Raw genomic sequence first — 25,387 nt, 5'->3', positions numbered from 1 at the left:
TCTCATCCTTTTGGTGACACCACCTTGCCTCCAGACTCCAAGGTAGGAAACTTTGAACCATCTCTTATATTTTCCTTTGATTCACCCCCTACAAATAGAGCATTAGCAAGTTTTTAGAAGAATATTACTCTTCCATCTGGAAAGATAAGATACCAGCGCACAGAGGGGCCTTAAAATCATGACCCCAGCATGAGCAGCATGGAACCACTCTTGAGTTTTGAATGGTGAAGTAAAGTGATCACATTTGCGAATCACTATTAAGGGCTCTCTGCAGTGTGCCTGGCATTGATGTGGTTGCTGACTAGATCTAGGATGAGAGTGTCTAATGGCACTGACATTTTCAGCTGGGGCAAAAATAGTTGTGCACTACCAACACCCATTTGGGTGCTGCATTGTGCTCCCATTTTTTTGAGAACATACTCATTATCTGTATTACATTATTATTATTTTTTTTTTTTGGAAGGAAAACCTCAGGGACTAGTCAGAGCAAGGGCATTCGTTACATATTGCACACTGAACTAAAGGGCAGATTGACCTGGGGACTTTCTCCAGGTCACTGGGCTCAGAGGTACTGAACCCAGTCTTGTGACCATCAGGCTTGTGACCAGGGAGAAAATGCTAAGATCTGACGGGGCACCCAGGAAGTGTTGATGTAATTCAAGCATGCAGTCATATTTGCTTTTCAGATTAGGACCCAGAACTGTTAAGCCCAGGTATGTGCAGACCTTTTGGTCTTGGTTTTCTCCAGCTGACACTCTCAGGTTAAAGCGGTCACATGGGCATGACCAAAGGAAACATAAAGAAGACCAGGAGCCTGTGGCCTTGCCCCAGTTTACATAGAAGCATGGGGTGAGGGGGCAGTGTTTATTTCATATATGAAGAGTAATTTCTTGAGTATGTAACGACATTCTCAGAGAGTGACAAAGCCTCTCTCCCTTTCCTATATTTACTCCTGTGTTCCACGGAAGTTCATACGCATTCGGTGAAAAGAAGCGTGCTTCAGTGAATGATCTTTGTTTGGAAAAAGCTGCACCTCTGTTCTCCCACTGGAGGCTTAGAATGCCCAGCAGAATGTTAAAGGCTCCGAGGGGTCCTTAGATAAAAGTATTTGTCAAACTCTGTTTAACATTATCATTTCCCAAGCTGATTTGAATTTGGTCATGAAATTATTATTATTATTTTTAAAACAAAATGTCTAATACCAACCACTCCACAGAATAAAGGCATTATTCCCAGAATGGAGTTTGGGAAATAGGATTTAGTTCCCAATTCTTAACTGACTGAGCCACCCAGGTGCCCTAGTTCCCAATTCTTAATAGTGATTACTGGATAGATATGTTACTCTTAAGGTAAAAATTTAAAAATGACCATGCCAATCATGTTTTATTTATTTATTTTTTAAAAGATTCTATTTTATTTATTTGTCAGAGAGCAAGAGTGAGAGAGTGAACACACACAAGCAGGGGGAGCGGCAGGCAGAGGAAGAAGCAGACTCCCCACTGGGCAGGGAGCCCTGTGTGGGACTCGATCCCAGTACCCTGGGTTCATGACCCAAGCTAAAGGCAGACACTTAACTGACTGAGCCACCCAAGCATTCCTTATTTTTATTTTATTTTATTTGAGATAGAGAGCACAAATGGGGGAAAGGGCAAGGGGATGAGCTGACTCCTTGCTGAGTTGGGATCCTGACACTGGGCTGGATCCCAGGACACTGAGATCATGACCTGAGCCGAAGTCAGACATTTAACCAACTGAACTACCCTGGCGCCCCATGTCCAATCATTTAAATATTATTCTCTCTCTTGGTGTCTTCTCACTCCCAAGCTTCAAATTTCAATCCTCTTCAAGTCATTGACTCTCAGATTTCAATGTTTTGCCCTCCCCTCGTCTTTCACGGTCTCTTCTACTTTTCTCAAGTGAACATCCCATCAGCAGCTCAGTATGTCCCAAGTGGAGTCTTCTTTAACCTAGACTCTTCCTCTCTCCTTCCTTGGGTCTGTTAAAGTATCTTGCTACCCTTCAGTCCCCCGGCTCAAATATGGTGATGTCTTCTACTTCGTTGCTTTTCTTCCAGCATGTCTTCATGTTTGGTAGATCACACTACTTCATAGACTGTCTCTGCCTCTCTGTTCTCCTGCCCACTGCCACTGCCAACCAACAGGGCTTCCAGGTGGCTTTCTTTCCCTCTCCAGTTCATTGCAAAACCAGAGAGTGGTCCTCACAGCTGATTCTAATCACCCCTTGTTCACACAATGTTGTCATCTGATCTCATGGTCCACATGATGAAGGTCAGATTCAGGCTTACAGCTAAGCCTTCACACAGTTTGGTTCCACTGTGCTTTTCTGACATTATTCCCAGAAATGCCATGGAGTTACAGAAGTGCTTCTTGGAGTTATGGAACACCTTGATGTTCATTTTGCACAACAAGAGATCATCTTTGAAACTACTGTTCTCTTTGCTTGTGATCTCCCCGATTTTCACCTATTTCTTCTCAGCAGATCTGTCCATCCTTCTAAACCTTTTCCATGGTCACCACCCTTATGACATTTTCTGTAGTCCTCTCAGCAGGATATTATGTGTCCTTCCTGGGACATCATAGCACTTCATGTATAACTTCCTTATGGCACTTACCAAATTCTGTCTTAAATGCTAGTTGTTTGTATATCTACCTTATGCTTGCCCAAAGCTCAATGAGGTCGGCCGTAGTCATCTGCCTATTTGTGTCCTCTTCAGAGCCTGATGCTGGGCTTTTACGTAATAAGAATGAAAAAAAAAAAAAAAAAAACCTGTTGAATAAACATTAGTAACCTTGAAATGTTATTTTTATATGTATAAAATATTCTGCCATAACTAAGAATAATGTATACAATATTCTTCTGTTCTTTAATTATAGCTCTTCTAGAGTGAATAGCAATGTTGAAAATTCAAATTAGTGGGTAGCCACAGAACTATTTTTAATTGAGTTGTAAGTGTCGCTTCATACTTAATTTAAACATGGGTATGTTTAGTGTTTCCAAATTTACTGCACATACAATAAGGAAACCTTAACCAGGAGGCCTCAAGAATCTTGAGCCTTTTTTTCAGCCCACCCCCGCCAGTGGATTTCAAGGTGGAACTAGATTCTTCTCCCTCACACTTGTGTACCTATCACCATGCATTTCCCAGAATTGTAATGATGGCTAATATTTATTTTTCAAATGACTTCCTTGTGTGCATGTTAAGGAGAGTACAGCTTTAATTAAACAGGTTAGGGTCACTTGAAACACGTTTGCCTGAAGATAAATGTCAATGTGGATAATCTGAGAGCACTTGCTATTAATAGAGTTCCAAGTTGGTCCCTCTCATGACTGTAGCCTCCCACCCCATCTTCCCGAATTACTGCTTTTAGAGTAATTTCAGAAGTTCTGTGAAGTGTCTTCTTATTGGGCATTGGATTTAAAAGCCTGTATCAGGAGACATTTTGTGATGATTATTCTTACCTTCATTTAAAGTATGGGTTTAATAAGAACATTAGCCTCTTCATTTCAAGGAGGAGTCCTATTGTCTAGAGCAATCCTAGTCAACTTTTACTGTCTGTGATTTACCTGGGAATTTTGTGGAAATTCAGAATGTGACTCAGCAGGTTTGGCGCATGGTGGAGATGCTGCATTTCTAACCAGCTTCTCCATGAGGCTGATGCTATTCTCTGTGTACCACACGAGGCAGGGCCCTACAGGAAGGTCGTGGGAGTTGGTGATGCTGGATTCCATTCCTCTCCAGGCTGGTCACTTAGGCAAAGTGGCTTACCATCCTGGGTCTGAGTTATCCTAATCTGCAGTGTGAGGGAGTGATATCTTTTTTTTTTTTTTAAGATATTATTTATTTGACAGACAGAGATCACAAGTAGGCAGAGAGGCAGGCAGCTAGAGGAGCAAGCAGGATCTCCGCTGAGCAGAGAGCCCAATGCGCGGCTCGATCCCAGGACCCTGGGATCATGACCTGAGCCGAAGGCAAAGGCTTTAACCCACTGAGCCACCCAGGCGCCCCAAGGGAGTGATATCTTAACAGCTCTTTCCAGCTGTAACATTTTATGATGACATGAGGGGAAGTAGAAAGAATGAGGAGTCAGGCTGCAGGTCTGAGCATATTTTCATTCTTTTAATTTCAACCCAACTTTCATATTTATTAAGAGTTTATCTTTAATGCGGTTTGTACAGCAAACATTAAAGAGCTGCATATTTATGTGGGACCTGGACTTCAAAAATAATTATCGATCTCATGATTTAATCAAGAACTTACATGTAAAATATACTTCCCCCTCCACCCTCATCTTTTGTGTATGTTCTGTTGTTTTTGTTTTATTAGGAAATACTCCATAGCTTGGGTGGAATTGAAAACCTAGCTCAGGTAAGATTCCTTCGCGGTGGCTGGTTTTGCCTTTCCATTTGGTGCCATGGCTCTGGGAAAGGATTACATAGGTGTGTGACGGCAGATGGCTTTCTTACCTTAGGCTGCCGGCCAAGCGGAGGAGCAGGCAGGGTGGATAAGTGTGTGTGAGGCAGGATACTCACAGAGCAGGAAGGGACCCATGACATTTTGTTCCGGCTAATTTTACCCAGCCTGCCGAAACAAGAAAAGTTCTATGAAAGGTCACATGTCTTTAGTTAGTAATGAAGAGAAATAGGTGTTGGCTGGCAGGCCCAGATCCTCAACATTGCACAAACCAAAGGATGGGAAAATATTGGTTATAAAGATGTTCACAATTGTTGCACAAAAAAAGAATTATGCTCACTAAAATATTTCCAAATACATGATGATGTGAGGAACGATCTTAACTCCATTTATTTGTCTGCTTTTGTAACTACTGAGGGAAGATAAGCAGGTTAAGCCAGTCAAATGTTTGGGTTTATTAGTATGATAAGGCAAAATTTCTAGGCATGGCATTGGGTTCGGACAGCCCACTCTCCTACCATGTAGAGAAAGAATGATTTTCATAATGAACCTTTGGCCCTGCAAACTCATTCTGTATTATTAATGGAAGAGTAAGTTTAATGGCCAGTTAATGCTAAATCTATTATATTTTATTATATTTTCATTCTTGGGAAATTGCTGAAACATATCTAGTTTTTGTTTTTAAGGTTTTTTTTTTTTAATTGGCTGAAGGTTTACCTCATTTAATGAAATGGCTTTTCTTTCACAAAATTATATTGTAAAGGATCCTTTTATCTACCTTAACTTCCCTTATTCTATTAGAATTTTATGTGTGTTTCTCTGACCCTGTTTCTATAATCAGTTATCTACAGTAAGTGATTATCAGACTACCCCATGCCCATTTTATTCTGATTACTGTCATTGGTGTGTATGCTGGTTAGATATAATTTTCTTTTTTTTTGTATTTGGAGCCAAATTACACCACAGACTTATTTAGTCACCCGTCATTTTTTGAGAGTTTATACACTCTTTCCATGGGCATGCAAGAGAAGGCAAAGAATCTAGAAACTCAAGCTACCTTTTGCACTGGAGTGAACCTGGCCCAGAAGTCCCGAGTGTTATTTGGTGAATCCATTGTGCCACCTACAGGTCATTTTCAGAAGTACATGTCTTGTCCCTTTTCTGCTCACGTGCTTTTACTAATCCTTCTGACTCTTGTTGGCTTGGTCCCTCCTGCAGTACATGGAGATTGTGGCCAATGAGTACCTCGGCTACGGAGAGGAGCCGCACAGTGTGGACAAGCTGGTCAACATGACGTGTAAGTGTTGTTGCGGGGACACGGCAACATCTCCCACTTGCCAAATGAGCGGGATGGCTTTTTCAGTAGGAAAAAAGATCTTTTGAATATTTATGAGTATACCCATCCACACAGTTCTGGTATTGGGAGTCCCTGCCAATTGTTATATTCAGTGGCAAAATATACCCAGAAGGAAAACTTCAAATCACAATCTTACCTTGAAAAGCCCACTTTCATGTTGCAGATTGTCACTGAGCACAAGTTTATTTTAATGCAAGAGGGACTTCCATAATGGCAGATTTTGGTAAAAATGTTTTTTGCTTCCTTTGATTTCTCTTAAAATGCCAGAGGCTGTTCACTTTTCATCTATAAAGTTGGGTTAATAATAATACCTGCCTCATAAAGTTTAAAAGTTGTGAGCATAAAAAAGAAAAAAAAAGATCCTGATGTGATGATGAGGATGTGGAAACATTGGTCTGTGTGTGTGGAACTCAATCTTCTCTCTCTGGAGGCTCTTTCCAGCCCCATCTTGCAGCCCCTCCAGGTTTGATGAGCTGTGGGTCCCCTGTTGCTGTGGGATACTGGCCCATTTTCTTTGAAGAGTTTGGTTTCCCCTATTTGTTTCCAGGACAGCACACCGATTCTCAGTTACAGGGAAAGGAGAGTACGTGATAATCCCTGGGCACCAGGAAGTTTCTTTCAGAACAACTGTTCTGCTCAGCTGAGGAGCCTTGCTGGGTCCATCACCTTTAGTGGCCTTCCTCTCCTGTTTATATCTGAAACCTTTATAGGATGGATCTTTGAAGAGTAGGTCTCACTTTGAAGTTGTGATCAGGTTGAGGAACTCATTCAACTTTAAGCCGAAGGAGATGTTTGCCTTTTTTGTTGTCTCCATATTGTATTATTATAATAATAATATATAATAATTATTAGTTGAACTTCAGAGGTAATTCTCAGAATAATAAAAAAAAAATGACCCTGTTCCTCCTCCGCCCCTACTTTTGTGTTGTCTGTCTTCCCATGCGCCCTTTCTCTGCTTGCCCATCGGTACATTAGACCTGCGGTTCTATGAATACTGCTGCCCTTAGGTGCCGAATCCCTCTTTGAGCTATTTCCTTCCTTTATAGATATTTTTCAGAAACTTGCTGCTGTCAAAGACCAAAGAGAATGGGTCACCACAAGTGGAGCCCACAAGGTGAGTGGCCCCAGAGGGAGGGAACACTTCGTCTCCTATGGCAGTGGTTCACCTGCTGGGGTTCAGAGCCTTGTGATCAGGTTTCTAATAATTATAGTTCACAAACCTGCTAACCTAGCCCAGAATTGTAAATCTCTGCCAAGCCTTTAATATTCTTCATCAGCCTAAGGAGTAAACACAGAATAGCAAACAGGTTTTCTGAAACTCTTTTTTATTTTTCTTTTTTCCTATGCCACTTAATAACAACCAAGTTTGTTGCTTTATTTAAATGTTGCTTGAGAAGGCCTGCTATATATAAACTGCCCCTCAGTGTGTGTTTTTACAAATGAGCAAAGTTTGTGTATACATATCAATACATTCCGTATGGCACGTGGAGTTGTGTGTGTTTGAACCATATGAAATTGTCATGTCTATTGGGCAATTTCATATGGTTCAACCCTCTAATCAGATGGTATAATATTACAGGCATATAGATCAAACATGCATTTTAAGATGAATGGATGCACATTTAGTCAAAACAGACTAAATTTATATCTATAGCAAAACTATTTATATCTATAGCAAAAACTATTTGGTAGCTGCCTACAGCCAAGTTTTAATAATCTGTTAATTTCTCATATCCCAAAAGGCCACTTTTGAGCATATGTTAGAGCAGGGTTGCTTAAAATGAGTTCCCACGTGCTGTTCATTATATAAGAGATGATTCTAGGTCATATACAAATCAACACTTTTATTTTCAATAGCTATATCTATTTCACTGATATTACCACTTAGAATTTGAGGAACATTTTTGAGTAGCATTAAGGAGTTAAGTGGATATGGCGAAAATTGTGGGAATGTTATGTCAGTGACTCAAGTTTGGGGAATATGTTAGGAGATCAGAGAAAAAAGAGAAGAATAAGAAGAGGGGATCGGAGAAATAAAGATGATGATAGCTTCATAAAAAAAATGAATGAAATCATAAAGGGGAAAATTGATATAACAGAAACCAAAAATCAGCCAAGCAGTTGTAACACGGCTCGCAGCTCTGGCCTGAATGTGTCTGGGTGTGCACTTCTGGAGGACTCTAAGTTCTAAACGTCTAGAGAGTAGAGGGATGAATTTGCATTAATGGGAGTTCAGAGAAGGCAACTGATGAGGTACAGACTTCCAGTTAAGTCGTATTACTTAGCATGATATCTGGAAGCATCGATTCATGCTCTCTAAACATCAATTAGGAATCTGGGAGGCAAATGAAGTGCTTGGTAAGGTTGACATATCTTGCTTAGTTTGGGGGTAAAAAGACAGTTTTCAACACTGTGGTGAAAAGTAGTTCCACTACTAGGGAAAGGGCCTACCACAATGCCTGGTTCACAATGAGTTCAAAACATGAACTCAAAAACAATGGCTGGTTGCTCTCAGTATCGTAGTTACTATCATTAGTCTCCCTACTTGTCCTTGGGGAGAGGCAGAAGAGGCAGAGGGGCCCTCCTGGGCATATAAAAATAGAGGGAAGAGTGAGAACTTTGGCCATGTACCTTTGTCCCTTTTGCTTCTGCTCTGGGTAAGGAATGGCCACAAGGAACTGGCCTTGAGTTTCAAACCCGGAAGAGTTTGTACCCCCTCAAAGAGCTGGGTGTGGTGAATGTTTAATAAAAAAAACTACTTTTGAGGTTAAGTCTCAATAATCTTTGAAAGAAGCATTATAAGCATTATTCCACTCAAGAAGCTTGTGCTACTTACACAATGAAACTTTCTTTTACTTCATTTTTCAGACATTAGTAAATTTACTTGGTGCCCGAGATACTAATGTTTTGTTGGGTGCCCTTCTGGCTCTGGCTAGTTTAGCTGAAAGGTAAGTGTATTTTAATATCTTTCCAGTTCCACTGCCATAGCAGTTTAGGTGGGAGAGACAAAAAAATAGATCAGTTTCTCTAGTTACTTATCTACATAGTTATAATTTGTGAAAAATAAGCATGAAGTAGCATTAATATATTGAAGATGATCCTGAATGAAGAAGCATCATTTTCAAACTTAAGTTGGGAAGGAAAATGACAGTTTCTTCTCTTTTTTTTTTTTTTTTTTAAGATTTTATTTATTTGTCAGAGAGAGAGGGAGAGAGAGCGAGCACAGGCAGACAGAATGGCAGGCAGAGGCAGAGGGAGAAGCAGGCTCCTGCTGAGCAAGGAGCCCGATGCGGGACTCCATCCCAGGACGCTGGAATCATGACCTGAGCCGAAGGCAGCTGCTTAACCAACTGAGCCACCCAGGCGTCCCTCTTCTCTTTTTCTTAAACAGAAATACTTACCTAGGGCGCCTGGGTGGCTCAGTGGGTTGAGCCGCTGCCTTCGGCTCAGGTCATGATCTCAGGGTCCTGGGATCGAGGCCCGCATCGGGCTCTCTGCTCAGCGGGGAGCCTGCTTCCCTCTCTCTCTTTCTCTGCCTGCCTCTCCATCTGCTTGTGATCTCTCTCTGTCAAATAAATAAATAAAATCTTAAAAAAAAAAAAAAAAAAGAAATACTTACCTAGTCTTTGATCCAATGCTCAGATACTTGCACTTTCAAAATAACAGTAGTAGGGGTGCCTGGGTGGCTCAATGGGTTAAAGCCTCTGCCTTTGGCTCAGGTCATGATCCCAGGGTCCTGGGATCAAGCCCCACATCGGGCTCTCTGCTCAGCGGAGATCCTGCTTCCTCCTCTTTCTCTGCCTGCCTCTCTGTCTACTTGTGATCTCTGCCTGTCAAATAAATAAATAAAATCTTCAAAATAAAGCAGTATTTGACAACTGTATCTTTGACAACTTTATCTCTCTGACCTTAAAAATAAGTTCTCTCCTGTACATTCATTCTAACATATAAAACATTTTCAAACACTTTTACCCTTAAAATAATTCTGCATAACACGTTCTCTTATAGACATTATGATTATTTTAAATAAAAGTGCTTTAAATATATTTTTATGCCAATAAGTGAATCAATGCTTTTTTCTTGTTTTTATTTTTTTAACTTTATTTGGAATAATTGGCACATATAACTATATGTGTTTAAAGTATACAACATGATGATGTGACATACGTTATATGTATAGAATGATTATCAAGCTCAAGAGAATTAATATACTTATCATATCACGTACTTAACTCTTTTTGTGTGTGTGCAGTAAGCACACTTCAGATGTGCTCTCATCAACTTTCAAGTTAAAATACACACTAACTGTAGTCTCCATGCTGTACATGAGATCCTCAGTACTCATTCTTATAACTGAAAGTTTGTACCCGTTAATCTGTATTTCCCTCCTGCCTAGCCCCTCACAGTCACTCACCATGCTCATCTCTAGATTCCACATATAACTGATATCATACAGTATTTACCTTAGCACAGTTCCTTTCAGCTTCCTCCATGTTGTCACAAATGGCAGAGTCTTTCTTCTTTATGGATGAATAATAATATTCAATTGTATTTATGTAGGCCCATATAGGTCATTTTAATATCTTGGCTGTTGTGAATAATGCTGTTATTACTACTTTAATGAAAAGCCTATCATTCTTTCTGGAGAAAGGGAATCATGTTGTCATCATACTGTTATTAAACAAATTTAAATTGATGACATGTAACATTTGTTGAATGTTAGAACTTGATGTAGCCTGGCCCCATGGAGCTATATTGCTTTTTGTTTCTCCTTCCAAGATAATACGAGAACAAGGGTATTAAATGAATGGATATGATAAAGTATGTTTTTAGTAGTTACTAATAATTTTTAATTTGTAGTCCAGAATGTAGGGAGAAGATAAGTGAACTCAACATTGTAGAAAATCTGCTGATGATTTTGCATGAATATGACTTGCTTTCCAAAAGGTAGGATTGCTAACAAGACAATGTCATATTTGATGAAAATGATAATTGTTATTTTATTATGTCATGCTATTTACCTTACTAACTGAATGTCATGAGTCACCTTGACGTTTGTTTTCTATTTAAGTTTTTATAAAGAAACTAGAACAAAGATGTGTATTAATTTATCTTTGGTCTTGCATCACTTTTGATCTGGGCATAGGATCGAATTATATGAATGTTGTCATCACATCTTTAATATTTTTGTTTATTGAATTTTTTTTACATCCTGTCTTTTTAAGTAAAGAAACTCTGAAGTGGCTCTAGTTTTAGTAATTTGAGATTGTATATTGAATAAATTTTTAGATTGTTAAAATCTACTTCGCTTAAGGCAAGTAAAATAAATGAGGATAGCTACTGACTTGTTTCATGAGCACCTGTTATAAGTCTAAACAGAATAAAAAATGTATTCATCTTTGATTGAACTATATATTGCTCTAAAGAATTACTGGATCCAGTTAGTCATTAGGTTGTTTTTAAGTAGAGTTGCAACCTACATCATTTGATACCTAGTTAAGTAAGTCACGATTTTCTGAAGAGGTAAAACAGATAACAGAAATATCAAGTAATGAAACCCGGACACTTAACCATAGTAAATCCCCATGAGTCTTTCTTCAAAGTTAGTTTTATCCTCTTTCACAGACTATGCTTATAGACCTGCTCACCTGAACTCATTTCTAGGAAAACAACCTCTGCCCAGGTGTTAAGAGTACCAGAGATGAATTGAGATAGAGTGAGTAGTGTTGGAGAGGGGATGGGCATGCAGGTCAGTAGTTGCACCAGAGCACCGTGAGCGGTGAGGTTGATGGATGTCAAGGACAGTCTGGGAACATAGAGCAGAAGCTCCCAGTCAGAGCCTGGGGCCACGCCAAGTTTCCTGAAGGGAGAGGGAGTTATCTAGGCAAAGGGAGAGAACAAGTGGAAACAGAAAGTGCTGTTTGGAGGCATGAAGTGGTCTGTGTTAGAGGAACTGCATGGTTGGGCACAGCTGGAACAGAGTGCAGGAGGGAAAGTGCCAGCAAACTAGATTAGACAGTTAATGATAAGTTAAAAATATAGCAAATTTTGGTCTAGCTTTCTCTATATGGCAGGCCCCACTCTAAGCACTTCTGTGTGTTCATCATTTGATCTGCACAATACCCCATCAATTTCCAACAAGATGCTTTTAGCCAGGTCACAATGGGCTCTTTGTGCCAAATAAGAGTGTGCTTTTTACCCAAGCACATTATGGGGACTTACAGAAAGATTTTAAGCATGATCAGATTTATTTTGCAGGGAGATTACTCTGATAGCAGTGTATGGACTATGTGGCATGGGGAATATAGCCACACAAGGAGCTCCATTTAGAACAAGGGAGGGGATGTTTTGTGTGGAAAGATCAAGGAGATAAAGAACACTATTTGCCAAAGAATATACGTTCTGAATGTCAGAGCACATAAGTTTGGGAGGGATTGGAGCTATAGAAAACTGGCTTAGGGGAAAGGAACTGTAGAGCAGTATGGGCATGAGAAGATTTGAGAGGCAGGTGACAGTGAGGCTTCTGTCTTGAGCACAATCAAGGATCACAAGAATGGGAGGAGCAGTGGGGTTAGACAGCTGCATGACTTGCAAGAGAATTAATCTCAGCAGTTGCCTAGGAAAAAGGGGGCACTCTTGATTGGAAGTAGTGGATTGGGAAAGGAGAAGGAAGCGTCTTGGATGGTTCCTTCTTCTGGCTTGGAAAATTGAAAAGACTGATGGCATGAATCAACACTGGGGATGTAAGGGGAAGAGCCAGTTTGGGGAGGAGAATAATGACTTTGAGTTGAGACCCAGTGGGATGAGTACCTGGGACTACCGTGTGGCTAGAACTTCTGGAGGCTGAGAGTGCTGCCTGGGCTGAGCTCACAGTACTGGGATAGAGGAGGTGTTTGAAGTCTTGGGAATGGATGGCATTGTCCAGGGAGAGTGTCTAGAGTGTGAGACTCGAGGGTTAAGGGTGGTTCTAGGAAATTTCCGTCATCATAATGTTTCAGAACTCTGATGAACATTATGTGTCCTATGCTATCATTATCTTTATTTTACTGTCCAGATACTCACTGGGCACGTTGCATTTAATCTCCTTGCATTATAGTGGTTTTTGGCATTTTGTTTTAATGTCCTGTTTTTGTAACCACATTGTAAGTTTCTGAAGACTGTGATAAAACTTTATTTCTTTTGTCTTGAGCACAATGCCGGTCCCACTGTATGTACTTGATAGCTGTTTGCTGGTTAGTCAGTTTTTAGCCAGACCAGGGGCTTACAGGGAGGCTATGACTTAGAACAGTGGTCAGGAAACTATGTCCCGCAGGCTAAATTTGACTCCCTACCAGTTTTTGTAAATAAAGATTTATTGGAACATAGCCATGCCCATTTGTTTTTATGTGTTGTTTATGGCTGCCTTTGCATGTGCTGGCCGGGTTGGGTAGCTGTGACTGAAGTTGTATGGCTAGAAAAGCCTGAAACACTCTGTTGTGATCCAATCCTTTACGAAAACATATGTTGATCCGTGACTTAGGAAATGTTAGAGCACCACTGTGATGATAGCTCTAGTCCAAATGCAAAGTCAGTAACCACTGCGCTGTGATTCTCATCCTCCCCTCCCCTCCATCCCCTTCCAGACTAACTGCGGAGTTATTGCGCCTACTTTGTGCTGAACCCCAAGTGAAAGAGCAGGTGAAGCTCTATGAGGGGATACCTGTCCTCCTGAGTCTGCTCCACTCTGACCACCTGAAGCTGCTCTGGAGTGTTGTCTGGATTCTGGTTCAGGTTTGTGAGGACCCTGAGACCAGTGTGGAAATTCGCATTTGGGGAGGCATCAAGCAGCTTCTTCATATTTTACGAGGGTGAGTCAGGGGGGCTATGGCTGACTTTGCCTTCGTCACTGAAGGTTGGGGACTCTGCCATACGATGGCAGATCAGCTTGCTTCCTCCTGCTCTTTGGTCCTTCGTGTTATGGAGAATCACTCATACTTGTCACAAACATACTTGAAATCAGTATCAGGAGCATTTTCTTGGGAGCCCTGAAATATTTATCTTTGCATCACCAGCCTCGATGACAGTGCTGGGAATAGAGAAGGCCGTCAGTCTGCAAATGTAGATTGAACGAGACCCAATAACCACAAGAAGACATTTAGCTTACCACCTTTTTCTTGACGCACTCAATGCGTATTGTAATCCCAACAAGTATAATAATTTTACTTGCAATTTTACTTTAAATTTACTTTTTTGCTAAAATGTCTACATTGCATGACATTTTGTATGTCATTCATCTACAAAGAGAAAGCAAAACCTGTAATTAAAGAACAGATGCATAATCCATAGTTAAAATGGGAGAAAATATTGTTGATCAAACGATTGCCATGCTACTGACCCTGGTCCAGTTGCTCTTAAGGTGAGTTAACACCTTATCATCTCTCTTTTAAGAGTAGAATTCTAACAACATTCAAAACCTTGAGTATGGAGAAGGAATGGTTATTAAAATAGTTTCAAATTGAAACTTTCTTGAAGTATGTTTCAATAAGTATGTATTAGATATATTGAAGCCATGGATAATGATATCTTTTGGTACCATCAATGGGAAAGTTATAGTACCTAAAATTATTATAAAGCATAATTCAACCCTACAGGTACTGAATCAAAGTTGAAAAAGAATATGTCTCCCTGAAAGGAATCACCCTTGTAACATGTGTACATAAATAAAGCTCTCTAATAAAAGCAGGGTGACTTATCTTTCTCAATATGACCAGGTATTATCACATCAGTGTTATTCAGACCTTGTGCTTGTTTTACCTCTATGTATATTATGGAACTGTATGTTACCAACTTCATTTTCTGTGAGGGAATGTTTCAAAGCGTAAGAGCAGACTATAAAGATATGGACAATAGCTTTATTAATTATTCCTGTCATTACCAAAACAAAGGAAAAAATATAAGCTACTGATAATCTATTTGCTTTTTTTTAAAGATTTTTAGTTTTACTTATTTATTTATTTGAGAGAGAGAGCACGAGCAGGGGGAGCTGCAGAGAGAGGGAGAAGTAGACTCCCCAGTGAGCAGGGAGCCCAATGCAGGACTTGATCCCAGGACCCTGAGCCCATGACCTGATCCAAAGGCAGACGCTTATGTGACTGAGCCACCCAGGTGCTCCTACTTGCTTTTATGAGTATCACGTAAAAATGTTAAATACTTTATAGTACAAATTATAAATCTTTCATGAGTACTGTGGCATAATAAGCTAGCTCCTTGAACACTTAGCTAAGTTTTTTGTTTTTGTTTTTGTTTTTATATTTTTTTTGCTTGCTTCTGTAGGATGCTGATGGTGACGCTGATGGTAGTGGTGGGTATCACGGGTGGTCGATACAACTATTCCAACAGCTATGGATTGCCTATTTGGAGAGCAGTTATTTTCTTGATGATAAAATCAAATTCTATGATCGTTAAGCAGTACTTCAGAGATAAAACTGTTTTACCATGTAGATTAAGTTTAATACAAGAAGGCACCAGTTTTCCTCAAAATGTAACCATCCTTGAGAGAAATGAGTTCTTTCATATCTAAAGAGTCAGTTGGCGAGTCCATTTCTATGCTGCAGTGTTAGAAAACTCTTTCCTGGGAAAATGATGTATGTCAACACTTATTGTATGTTAAATATGTCTCAGTGCTTCGGGAGAATTTATTACCCCAGCTGGGTAAGCAATATCCTTTCAGAGCTTGCACCTGCCCCTCTGCTGCCTGGAGCTGGTACAAGGGGTGGAGATTGCCAGGCTGTTTGCTGGCATGAGTAGGAGTTGTCATGAGTTGTCAAGGCAGTTTCCAGGAAACCTGTTCATGCCCATTCACCTACAATCATAAACTCCAGAACAGTTCCTGAGGGGCGATAGACTCGAGGAGGGGGAGTGTTCTCTGAAATTTGAGTTTAACATAATTTGGTTGACAGATGAGATCACAAGCTGTGACTATCCCTAGACCTATCTCCATTACTTTCCTTATGCTACCTGAAGGAAGGGTGCTAGTGGGCGCAGATGACATGGGAATGAAGCCATGGTGAATCCATCTATGCAATACGTAGGCACAAAGAAATCAAGATAGAGCTGCTGCCATAAAAAATAAATAAATGAAAAAATATAGTAGCCACATTAAACAAAAAGGAACAAAATGGATAAAAGACATGAAGAAGCTATTGTGGAAGGTGTTACCTTGAGTAAACAGAAAAATATGCTTTATTTTATCAAAGGTATTAAACAGAACATGACATTTATGACCTGAGATTAAAGATGAGATGCTAGGATAATAAAAAGGGGAGGAGAGATATTGCAGAGCTAGGAAAAAAGGCAAAGAGTGAATAATCCATGGAATTGAGACATTCATCAGAGTACCAGACAGAAACTGGAATTAGTACAAGGAAGGGCACACTTGAAAAATTTGCACATAATGTGGAGAAAAAAGACGAATGAGAACAATTAAAAAATGAAGGATATGGCTTGTAGAAGATGAGTTTTCAACCTGTGGATAACTGATATCCTAGGTAAGAGAATAAAGCAAAATGATTAAAAAATTCAAAGATGGGACGCCTGGGTGGCTCATTCGCCCTTCAGCTCAGGTCATGACCTCAGCGTCCTGGGATCGAGCACTGCATGGAGCCCCAAATCTGGCTCCGCACTCAGTGGAGAGTCTGTTTCTCCCTCTCTCTCTGCTCCTTGTCCCCTGACTTATGTGCATGCATGTGCATTCTCTCTCTCAAATAAATCAATAAAATATTTTTTTAAAAATTCAAAAATATAAAAGAAGAGATCTTTACCAAAATAAGGAGAGACTGGAATTGCTTGGAAAAAGAAAACTCAGAATGAAGAAGACTGACATTTAGTTAGGTGAATTGATAGCAGGAGTATAGGGTTCAAAAACAGAGGTGGGGGAGGGACAGGGAGCTCTTCTAGCTGGCTCAGTCAGTAGACCATGCAACTCTTGATCTCAGGGTTGTCGGTTCTAGCCACCCACGCTGGGTGTAGATGTTACTTAAAAATGAAATCATAAAACAAAAAAACAAAGGTGGGCATGTGAAGCTGTGAAGAATTGACAGAGTGCTAGAGTTAGTTCAGTAACCATAAAAGAAAGCAGGAGGGAAGGAAGGTAGAAAGGGAGGGAGGAAGAAAAAAAGGAAGGAAAGAAGGGACTCCTGCCTCACACCACACACAGAAACCCATTCTTGGTGGATTGGAAGGTGAAACAATAAAGATAACATAGGAGAAAACTTCACGGCCTGGGGGAGGCAAACATTTCTTAAACAGGACCCAGAAAGCATTGACCATGAGGGAAAATTGATAAACTATACATTCACTTTTCTTTTTCAGAGACAGAAATTTTGTTTCCGATCGTTCTTCCATTGGCAGCCTGTCTAGTGCAAATGCAGCAGGCAGAATCCAGCAGCTTCATTTGTCAGAAGATTTAAGTCCTCGGGAAATACAAGAAAATACTTTTTCTCTTCAAGCAGGTATTTATATCATATTATTATGTTTTACTATTTGATACTGTTTAGCATATTGTTTTATTATGCTCTGTGATGGTGATAATAATTTATTATTCTCTGTTATGTATGGTAATAGGAAGTAGGCACAATTTGTAAGTTTAAAAACTGTGAAGTTAAATCCATGTAGATGACTAAAACCTCCAGAACTCGTGTTGGGCCTGCAGATTAGTCATACCACAGACTTTTCTCTCCCTTTCACATTCTGAACACATTGAGAAATCAGCATGGAGTTCAGACATAAAGAGAGAAGAATAGTAGCCTTTTTATTGGTAAAGCTGGATTGGAGAATTCAGCTTGCTTTGTGGCCAGAATCATGGTTCCTATGTTTTCTAGATCTCAGGGCACCTTCCTTCAGGGAGATTCTATAATCCACACACCCATTCCCCTGGAAACAAGGGGGTGCCTTCATTACTCCACGTGAGCACCTAAAGGGAGGTCAGAGCCTCTCTTGCTGCACAAAAGCAGGAGCAGGGATGTATGCCCACACTTTTGGCAGTTTGGCACAACCCCGAACAAGGTTCACACAAGGGCACCTGGCGTTTGGGACAAGTGGGGCTTTGGTGCTGCTGACCGTGCTGGGCGCCCTGCAGCAGCCAGTGGAGGGGTCAGAGAGGCACTGGTGGGAGTGTGGAGCAGCAGGAGGGCAGGCTGGTAGAAGTATATGAGGATATATGTAATGCCCAAGGCACAGTGCAGGGCCAGCACAAGGGCCCCATAAAATGGTAGCACTCTTTACAGGTGCTCTGTGCCATAAGATCCAGCATATTTCTGGCTGGACAAGAAGCAGCTCGGTACAGAATGTCATGGGAGGCTGCTGCTGTGGCCGTGAGCGGGCAGGGAGGGTGGTGCTCTAGGGGTGGGATTTAACATTGGGCAGATGCAATTAGACTTCTGGCCTCTTTCCCTTAGTAAGTTCTGTTCTTGTCTGTCAGTCTCTGTGAACCTCAGTCTTCTCATCAGTAATGCTGATAGTCATGGTACATCCTCTGATTACAAGGGATAATTTGGATCATGTATTTGAAGTACTCATGTATCCAACCATTGTAGATGTATTTACCGAGGACCTGCTGAGTGCCAGGCACCTGCTGGTCACTGGGGATTATTTATGATGATGCTGCCTCCCTGTACACAGTAAGTGCTCAATAAAATGCTGCTGACAGGTGTAGATGCGCACGAATTACATGACGAGCAGAAGCAGACACCACTGCAAGTCAGTTTCCCTCCCCTCAGAGCTATGTCACAGGGAAGGGTACTGTGTTCGGAGGAGTGACTCTGCTCACAGGATTCCCTGAGGAGCTAGAGTATCGACAGAACCATGTACAGCGCAGTTGGTGATGACAGACGCGATCACTTGGTGGTTTTCCTTCCAGCCTGCTGTGCCGCCCTCACCGAGCTGGTGCTCAACGACACCAATGCCCACCAGGTGGTCCAGGTGAGAACGCGGCTCTCCGGGCTCTGGCTGCAGTTCACATCTGCGCTCACAGACCCTGCCTCGGGCAAACTCTATATCCCAGAATGCAGCTTGTGGGATCCCATGCTGTGGTTTTAAGATGTTTAATAGGTCTTATTTAAGTTCTAGAATTCCATTTTATATTCTTTTTTATTTTTTAATTTTTTAAACTTTTTTTTAATTAAGATTTTATTTTTTTGGTCAGAGAGAGAGTGCACAAGCAGGGGGAACTGCATGTAGAGAAGATGGGGGAGAAACAGGCTCTCCCACCAGGAAAGAAGCCTGATGTGGGACTTGATCCCAGAACTCTGGGATCAGGACCCGAGCCAAAGGCAGATGCTTAGCCATCTGAGCCATCCAGGCATCCCTAACTTTTTAAACTTCTTTTTAACATTTTATTTTTAAGTAATCTCTACACCCAACATGGGGCTCAAACTCAAACCCCCAAGATTAGGAGTCACATGCTGTACTGACTGAGCCAGCCAGGTATTCCTAGAATTCTATTTTATAGTCTTGTCCTTCCTTTACCTCACTTGGCTTAGAGAGACCTGCCCTGTGGTTAATCTATGGTGTTTCTTCCCTATATTATGTGCAGTTTTTTTCATTTTATCTCTTTTTAAAACAAATTTTGAATTGCTTTAATTCTGGACATATAGGATACCATGAGTTGAAGTTAGTAGTCATTTGAATTAAGAGCATATCAGGTTATTTAGCTAGAGGTGACTGAAACACCACACCAACAACATATTTATTGCCAAGAAACCAGCTTCACAAAGCATAGTTCGTTAATCAGTCCACCACATATACAGCAGTATATGGAAGTAGCATACAATATATCCAACTTCCACTTCAAAATACACAAATACATAAAATCATAAGAGATCAGATCACTGATGATTAGAGGCTCGAGGGCAATCTCAGCACATCAGGGGTTAGTGGTGGAGCAGGACGTTTGGACTTGGCCATGTTGAGGTTCAGTTCCCATTGTCATTTCTTGGTGGTTCAGCCTTTGGAAAAATGACTTAGTCTCTCTAAGATTTGGTTTTGTCATAGATAAAGCAGGAAAGTTATAGACTGACTCACAGAATAGCTATAAAGACGAAGTGCAGAAAGGGAGGTAAATCTCTGCACGATTTTAATATAAAAGCCCATGTATAATAGGGCTCAGCAAATCAAGTATTTAATAGATAATAGAAAAGTAGCAATAAGTTAGCACTTTTTGTTCATTCTGTGTATATATTAGAGTAAGTCTAGAAGGATAACTTTCTGTACTTTTCATGGATCACTTTCATTTTTTTAAATCTATTACTCTTATTTATTTATTCTATGTTCTTTTCTATAATAATTTATGTGTATAGTTCTTACCAAACTGTAAGGGGAGAAATTATATTTCATAGTTAGACAATTAAAATGTGAAGTATAAAGATATTTGGATCCCTTTACTCAGTCCCTTTTTATCCCTTAATCTTTGTTTTTCAAGTATTTAAATGACTTCAAACTGATATGCTTTATGATTTATCCTCTTTAAAGACGGTTGAAATTTTAGATTGTGGTTGTAGTTTTTGGTGCTTAAAAGTATTACACTGATATATTTACTGTTCTCTTGTAAACTTATACAAAGTACTAAAATTCTATGAATATTTCTTCTCTAACATTAATTTTTGAGGTTCTGTAGTTGCCTCTTTGTGCTTCTGTGTCTCTATGGCATTGCTGCTGGTCATAGATAACACGGGTTCTTTATTCTTCCAGGAAAATGGTGTATATACAATAGCAAAGCTAATTTTACCAAACAAACAAAAGAATGCAGCAAAAACGAATCTATTACAGGTAATAAGCATGTCCATTGTTCTTCAGTATTGAGTTACTGAAATTCTCTGTAGTGACTGGGAAGGAAAAATATCAGGTGCAGGAGGCTGGCTTGAAAACAAATGCTGTTAAAACAACACAAAGGGCTTAATAGTGGTTTCTCTGGGTGGGGCGATCAGATGATTTTATTTATGTATTTCTTTGCCGATCAGTAAGTTCTTTTTTTTTTTTTCCCCAAAACAATGCTTATGTATCGGAAAACTGTAAGAGGAAAATTATATTCCATCTTTAAGTACTGACCACAGTTGGTAACATTTCATCTTTACAAGGAAAGCCTGTAAAATGGATCTGGGTAGATGAGAAGGGACTTGCCAAGTCGATGAAGGGGTATGCCTGGGGCAGCCGTGGCATCTGCTTAAAGGGTGGAAGGGCATTCCGCACAGGGAGAACACTTGTACAAGGTGGGAGAGCCAGGGAGCTTAGAGTGTGCTTAGGCTGCCCAGTGGGGCTGGGGTTGTGGTCAGGGGAGAAAGGTGAGGCCTCACAGGTAAGAGGGGTGCCTGTTACTGCACCTGTGTGCTGTTTTGAAGAGTGTGCATCAAGGGGCCAGTGTCCCCGAAGATACTGGAAAGATAAAATCAGATTAAAAGTAAGCCTTTGCAGTATTTGCCACTCATGTTCCCCCCCAAGTCATTAGGAAGAGGAAGTAAGAATCCATGTTTACCTCCAACCTGATTGAAGGGCTGTCACCCAGAGCGAGAATGAAAATGAGCAGAGAGGTTCTGGTGGTATCTGTGGACTGCAGGCAAAGGTTTTCAAGAGCTACTCATAAGAACATATGGGTGTGGGACTTCATTTCTTTTGTGCCACAGGTGCGTGATATGATGCTGGAAAAAAGAGTCAGGCAAATCCACCATGCAGATGCATTTTGTCAAGCCTGTTGCTGCTTCCTAAAAATTCACATTGAAATGGTTTTTGAGGGGGCTCCTAGGTGGCTCAGTCGGTTAAGTGACGGCCTTCACCTCAGGTCATGATTCCAGGGTCCTGGGATCGAGCCCTGCATCAGGCTCCCTGCTCAGCTGAGAGCCTGCTTCTCTCTTCTCTCTCCCTCTGCCTGCTGCTCTGCTTACTTGTGCTCTCTATATCTCTGTGTCAAATAAATAAATAAAATCCTTAAAGAAAGAAAGAAAGAAAGAAAGAAAGAAAGAAAGAAAGAAAAAGAAAAGTGGTTTTCGAGGAGCATTTGCGTCCTGTACTTTCTCACTGCCTCCAACACCCTCCCCCAGGCTCAGTCATGGCATTGTGTCAGCTGCCTGCTTCTCTGGGCAATTTTATTTGGGACCTTCTGTATTCAGACCACTAATTTTATGGAATGATTCCAGATCCAAGTTCAGCAGACCTCGATCACCCCCATAGTGGCCTGTGTCCAGGCCCAACTGCAGGCCGGGGGCTCTCTGTTTTTTTCTCTTGGCACTGCAAACCGTCAGACGTTTAGACGTTTATTTTTCTTCAGTCAAGTCTCACAGGCCTCTTTCTGAGTGTTCTCGGGAGTTACTGTAGATTGTTCTATTTGGGGAATGCTTAAGACTCTTTACTCAAGAGACCAATTTGTCAAGTTTGAGTCCAATGTGCCTGTGGCTATTTTTATATGTCATCATTTCAAGTGTTTATTTTCTCATAGAAGCCATATAAATATTGAGGCATACATAGCAGGCTAGAAAGAAAATAAACCTTGAGCTCCTGAAAATCTCTGCACGTTTGGTTTTCTCAGAGTAGGAATTTTATTTCTGGCCTCTGTGTTCATTTTGTTCTTTCTAGAAAGGAATTAATGACAAGTACTGAGTGGAACAAGGCTAACATCCGAGCATTCTACAATATAAACACTTTTTAAAAATATGAGACCTACCCCAGGTATTGATGGTTTTTGGTTTTAGTCCTAAGCTTTGACTCCCACAGAGCCCAGCCACTCACAATAAAGTAACTTTACTGTTTACTTCTTGATAATTTTATACTGGGGATGTTTTAGTTTGCTGAGCTACCATTAGAGAATCACACACCCTTTTATTTTCCAGTGTTATGCATTCAGAGCCTTGAGGTTTCTCTTCAGTATGGAAAGAAACAGACCACTCTTTAAAAGGTATGAGCTTAGAGAAATTTAAGTGACCAGTGATCATGAGAGTGCACGGTTTTCACATACCTGATTTAGATGTAAACAGTAAGAGAAGAATGAAGCAGTAAGCAAAGCATGTGTTTTCAGATTTCTTAGAATCTGCACGTAATAACGCTGACTTACCCTAGTGATATCTTAACCCTGAAAGTGAACTAAATGTTGAAGAAAGGGAATAAATCTCTCTATCAGTATAATTCTTAATTATTGTGACTGCTATGGTTTTTAGTTTTCCTTTTCAATTTTTTTCTTGGACGTTAACATTTTAAATGTATGGCGTCAAAATATGTGCTTGTTCTTACGCATTTAGAAATTCCAAAGTTGGTCTATGCGTTTCCTGTGAATCAATGGAAAAGAAGCGTATGTCAGGGTATCCTTCATAAGGCAGGAGCTCATTTGAAGGGGAGGAGGCTAGGTGTTCTTGGGTCAGGAGGCTGTGCTAGTGAGCGTGACAGGAAAATCAGCCCCTTGGGAAGCAAACAGTAGTTACCTACATGTGTGGTCTGCATGCCCCTGGCTTGGCCAGGGTGGCCAAAATCATAGGCCCAAGTTCTTACTAGAAATCTATTGATAATGTGGATAGAAATAAGAACTTGAGTTAACATAATGTGTTTTGTTCAGGAGCACTGGTGCATTTTATGTTGCTACCTTATTTACAAATGATGCTTGAATTTGAGGGAAGAAAAAGAAGTAAAGTTACTATAACCTTTTACTTCAAGGCCCTAAACCAACCATTTTTATGGACTTAGTGATTTTACTAAGCCCTTAAAACCAGTACCCTGCAAATGATTCATAAATCTCTCCGTTTTTTTTTTTCATTTACCTGTATTTTTCTTTTATTTTCATAAAACATTTAAGAATGGGGTTAGTATTTACCTCCTAGGGTTAATATGAGGACTAAATCAAATGGCATTTATGAAAGTGTTCAGCACTCCATAAACACCCCGTAAACATTCCTTTCCAAAATGTTTAAGGCCTGTACCTCCAAATATCTTACAAACAAGTTTTTTGTATAATTTGTATCATAACATGAAATCTGCCCTCTTACCAAATTTCTAAGTGTAGGGCACAGTATTATTAACTGTAAGGACAATGTTGTACCCCACATCTCTAGAAATTTTCCTCTCTGGTTGCTTTTCATTATCCCTTAAGAACAATAGTTCTAGTTCATTTGTGTGAGATAAGCTGGTGAATGCTATTTGCCCCCACTTTGTTGACAACCTAAGGAAGTTAAGTTTGTTTAATGTAATTAATCTGTGAGTAACCTAGGTCCCAAAGGGAAAGAATGAGCAACAGTTACCAAGCCCTACATGAAATGTCTGTGTGTGTGTTTTCCTTGTAGACTTTTCCCCACTGACTTGTTTGAGATCTTCATCGATATAGGACATTATGTTCGTGATATCAGTGCTTATGAAGAATTGGTATCAAAGTTGAATTTGCTAGTGGTAAGTCCTGAGTTTTAAATATTTGGTCAGGCTCGTATGTGGTCAGGAATGAAAATTATCATAGTGCCCGTTTCCTTTTTATTTTTTCTTTTAGGAGGATGAACTGAAGCAAATCGCTGAAAATCTTGAAAGCATTAATCAGAATAAAGCTCCTTCGAAATACATAGGCAACTATGCGATTTTGGATCATCTTGGAAGTGGAGCTTTTGGCTGTGTCTACAAGGTGACTTTGCCCTTGGGGAACAATATTTCTGACATTCCGAAGCAAGCCAAACATCCCACTTACACACACGCATGCAACTGGATTAGAACCCTCGTTAATGAAAAACAGATACAAATTAGAATGGTTGTTTTTGCCCATCAAATAGCTGTACTAATGTTATCTTATCTCAGCTCTCAGCTCTAGAAATTGGTCACTGATCTTTGAAGACAAAAGTCCTTGGTAATGTCTCACAAAAAATCGTCAAAATGGCTTGTCCCAGTGCACGAGACTTCCTCTAAATTCATACCAGAGTTTTCAATATTTACCCAGGAAAACCTACTGAATAGTGCAGACTGATCCAGGAGATACCAGTTTTTTAAGCTGAGCTTAGTGTATAGACAGAATTTTAAAAGTTCTGTTACTTATGTAGATTATTTAGATTACTTGTTTTAATCATGTGACTTATTAATCGATCTCTTTTTTTCCTTCTTTCTACCCCCACCCCATTGTTATTATTTATTCTTTTTATTTTATTTTCTGGTCTTCTTTTAGGTTAGAAAGCGTAGTGGCCAAAATCTTTTAGCAATGAAAGAGGTCAATTTACATAACCCAGCATTTGGAAAGGATAAAAAAGACCGAGACAGCAGTGTAAAGAATATTGTTTCTGAATTAACAATAATTAAAGAGCAGGTAAACGTTTTTCTTGTTTATGAGGATATGTTCCTTAACTGAGTGTCATTGAAAGAAAGTAGAGTTCTTGTGCTATTCTGGTCCATGCTGTTTAAGAACTGGTTCTACTTACAATAATTGATATTGAGGTGGTAATATTTTAGTTATTTTTCTGCAGGCTTGACATTGAACCATAGAAAGACTTTCTGGAGTTGGTATCTGTGCTTGGGTTGCGGAATGATTGGGTTTACAGCAGAGTGCCACATATATGAAACATCCTTCTTTTTTCATTGCGAGCATCTCCATTTCCTTCTCATTATATTGTGGAATATTT

The 25,387-nt window shown here is 40.2% G+C and overlaps 1 protein-coding gene across 11 annotated transcripts in view; it reads left to right on the top strand.

Moving 5' to 3' along the window:
- Nucleotides 1-25,387, top strand: part of NEK10 (NIMA related kinase 10) — a 226,355-nt gene that overhangs the window by 43,737 nt on the left and 157,231 nt on the right. For all 11 annotated transcript variants that reach the window (XM_047738527.1, XM_047738536.1, XM_047738554.1 and 8 more), the window contains 13 exons: nucleotides 4,346-4,387; nucleotides 5,651-5,729; nucleotides 6,836-6,903; nucleotides 8,658-8,737; nucleotides 10,650-10,736; nucleotides 13,412-13,636; nucleotides 17,139-17,278; nucleotides 18,685-18,746; nucleotides 20,514-20,591; nucleotides 22,643-22,707; nucleotides 24,080-24,182; nucleotides 24,277-24,405; nucleotides 24,937-25,074. In XM_047738527.1, coding sequence (XP_047594483.1) covers nucleotides 4,346-4,387; nucleotides 5,651-5,729; nucleotides 6,836-6,903; nucleotides 8,658-8,737; nucleotides 10,650-10,736; nucleotides 13,412-13,636; nucleotides 17,139-17,278; nucleotides 18,685-18,746; nucleotides 20,514-20,591; nucleotides 22,643-22,707; nucleotides 24,080-24,182; nucleotides 24,277-24,405; nucleotides 24,937-25,074 — 1,296 coding nt within the window. The remainder of the gene's footprint in view (nucleotides 1-4,345; nucleotides 4,388-5,650; nucleotides 5,730-6,835; nucleotides 6,904-8,657; nucleotides 8,738-10,649; nucleotides 10,737-13,411; nucleotides 13,637-17,138; nucleotides 17,279-18,684; nucleotides 18,747-20,513; nucleotides 20,592-22,642; nucleotides 22,708-24,079; nucleotides 24,183-24,276; nucleotides 24,406-24,936; nucleotides 25,075-25,387) is intronic.

The sequence above is a fragment of the Lutra lutra genome, chromosome 1 (genome assembly GCF_902655055.1).
Source record: "Lutra lutra chromosome 1, mLutLut1.2, whole genome shotgun sequence".
NCBI classification, from domain to species: Eukaryota; Metazoa; Chordata; class Mammalia; order Carnivora; family Mustelidae; genus Lutra; species Lutra lutra.
Note: the sequence above shows the minus strand (reverse complement) of the source record. Positions and strands in the feature narration are given on the sequence as shown.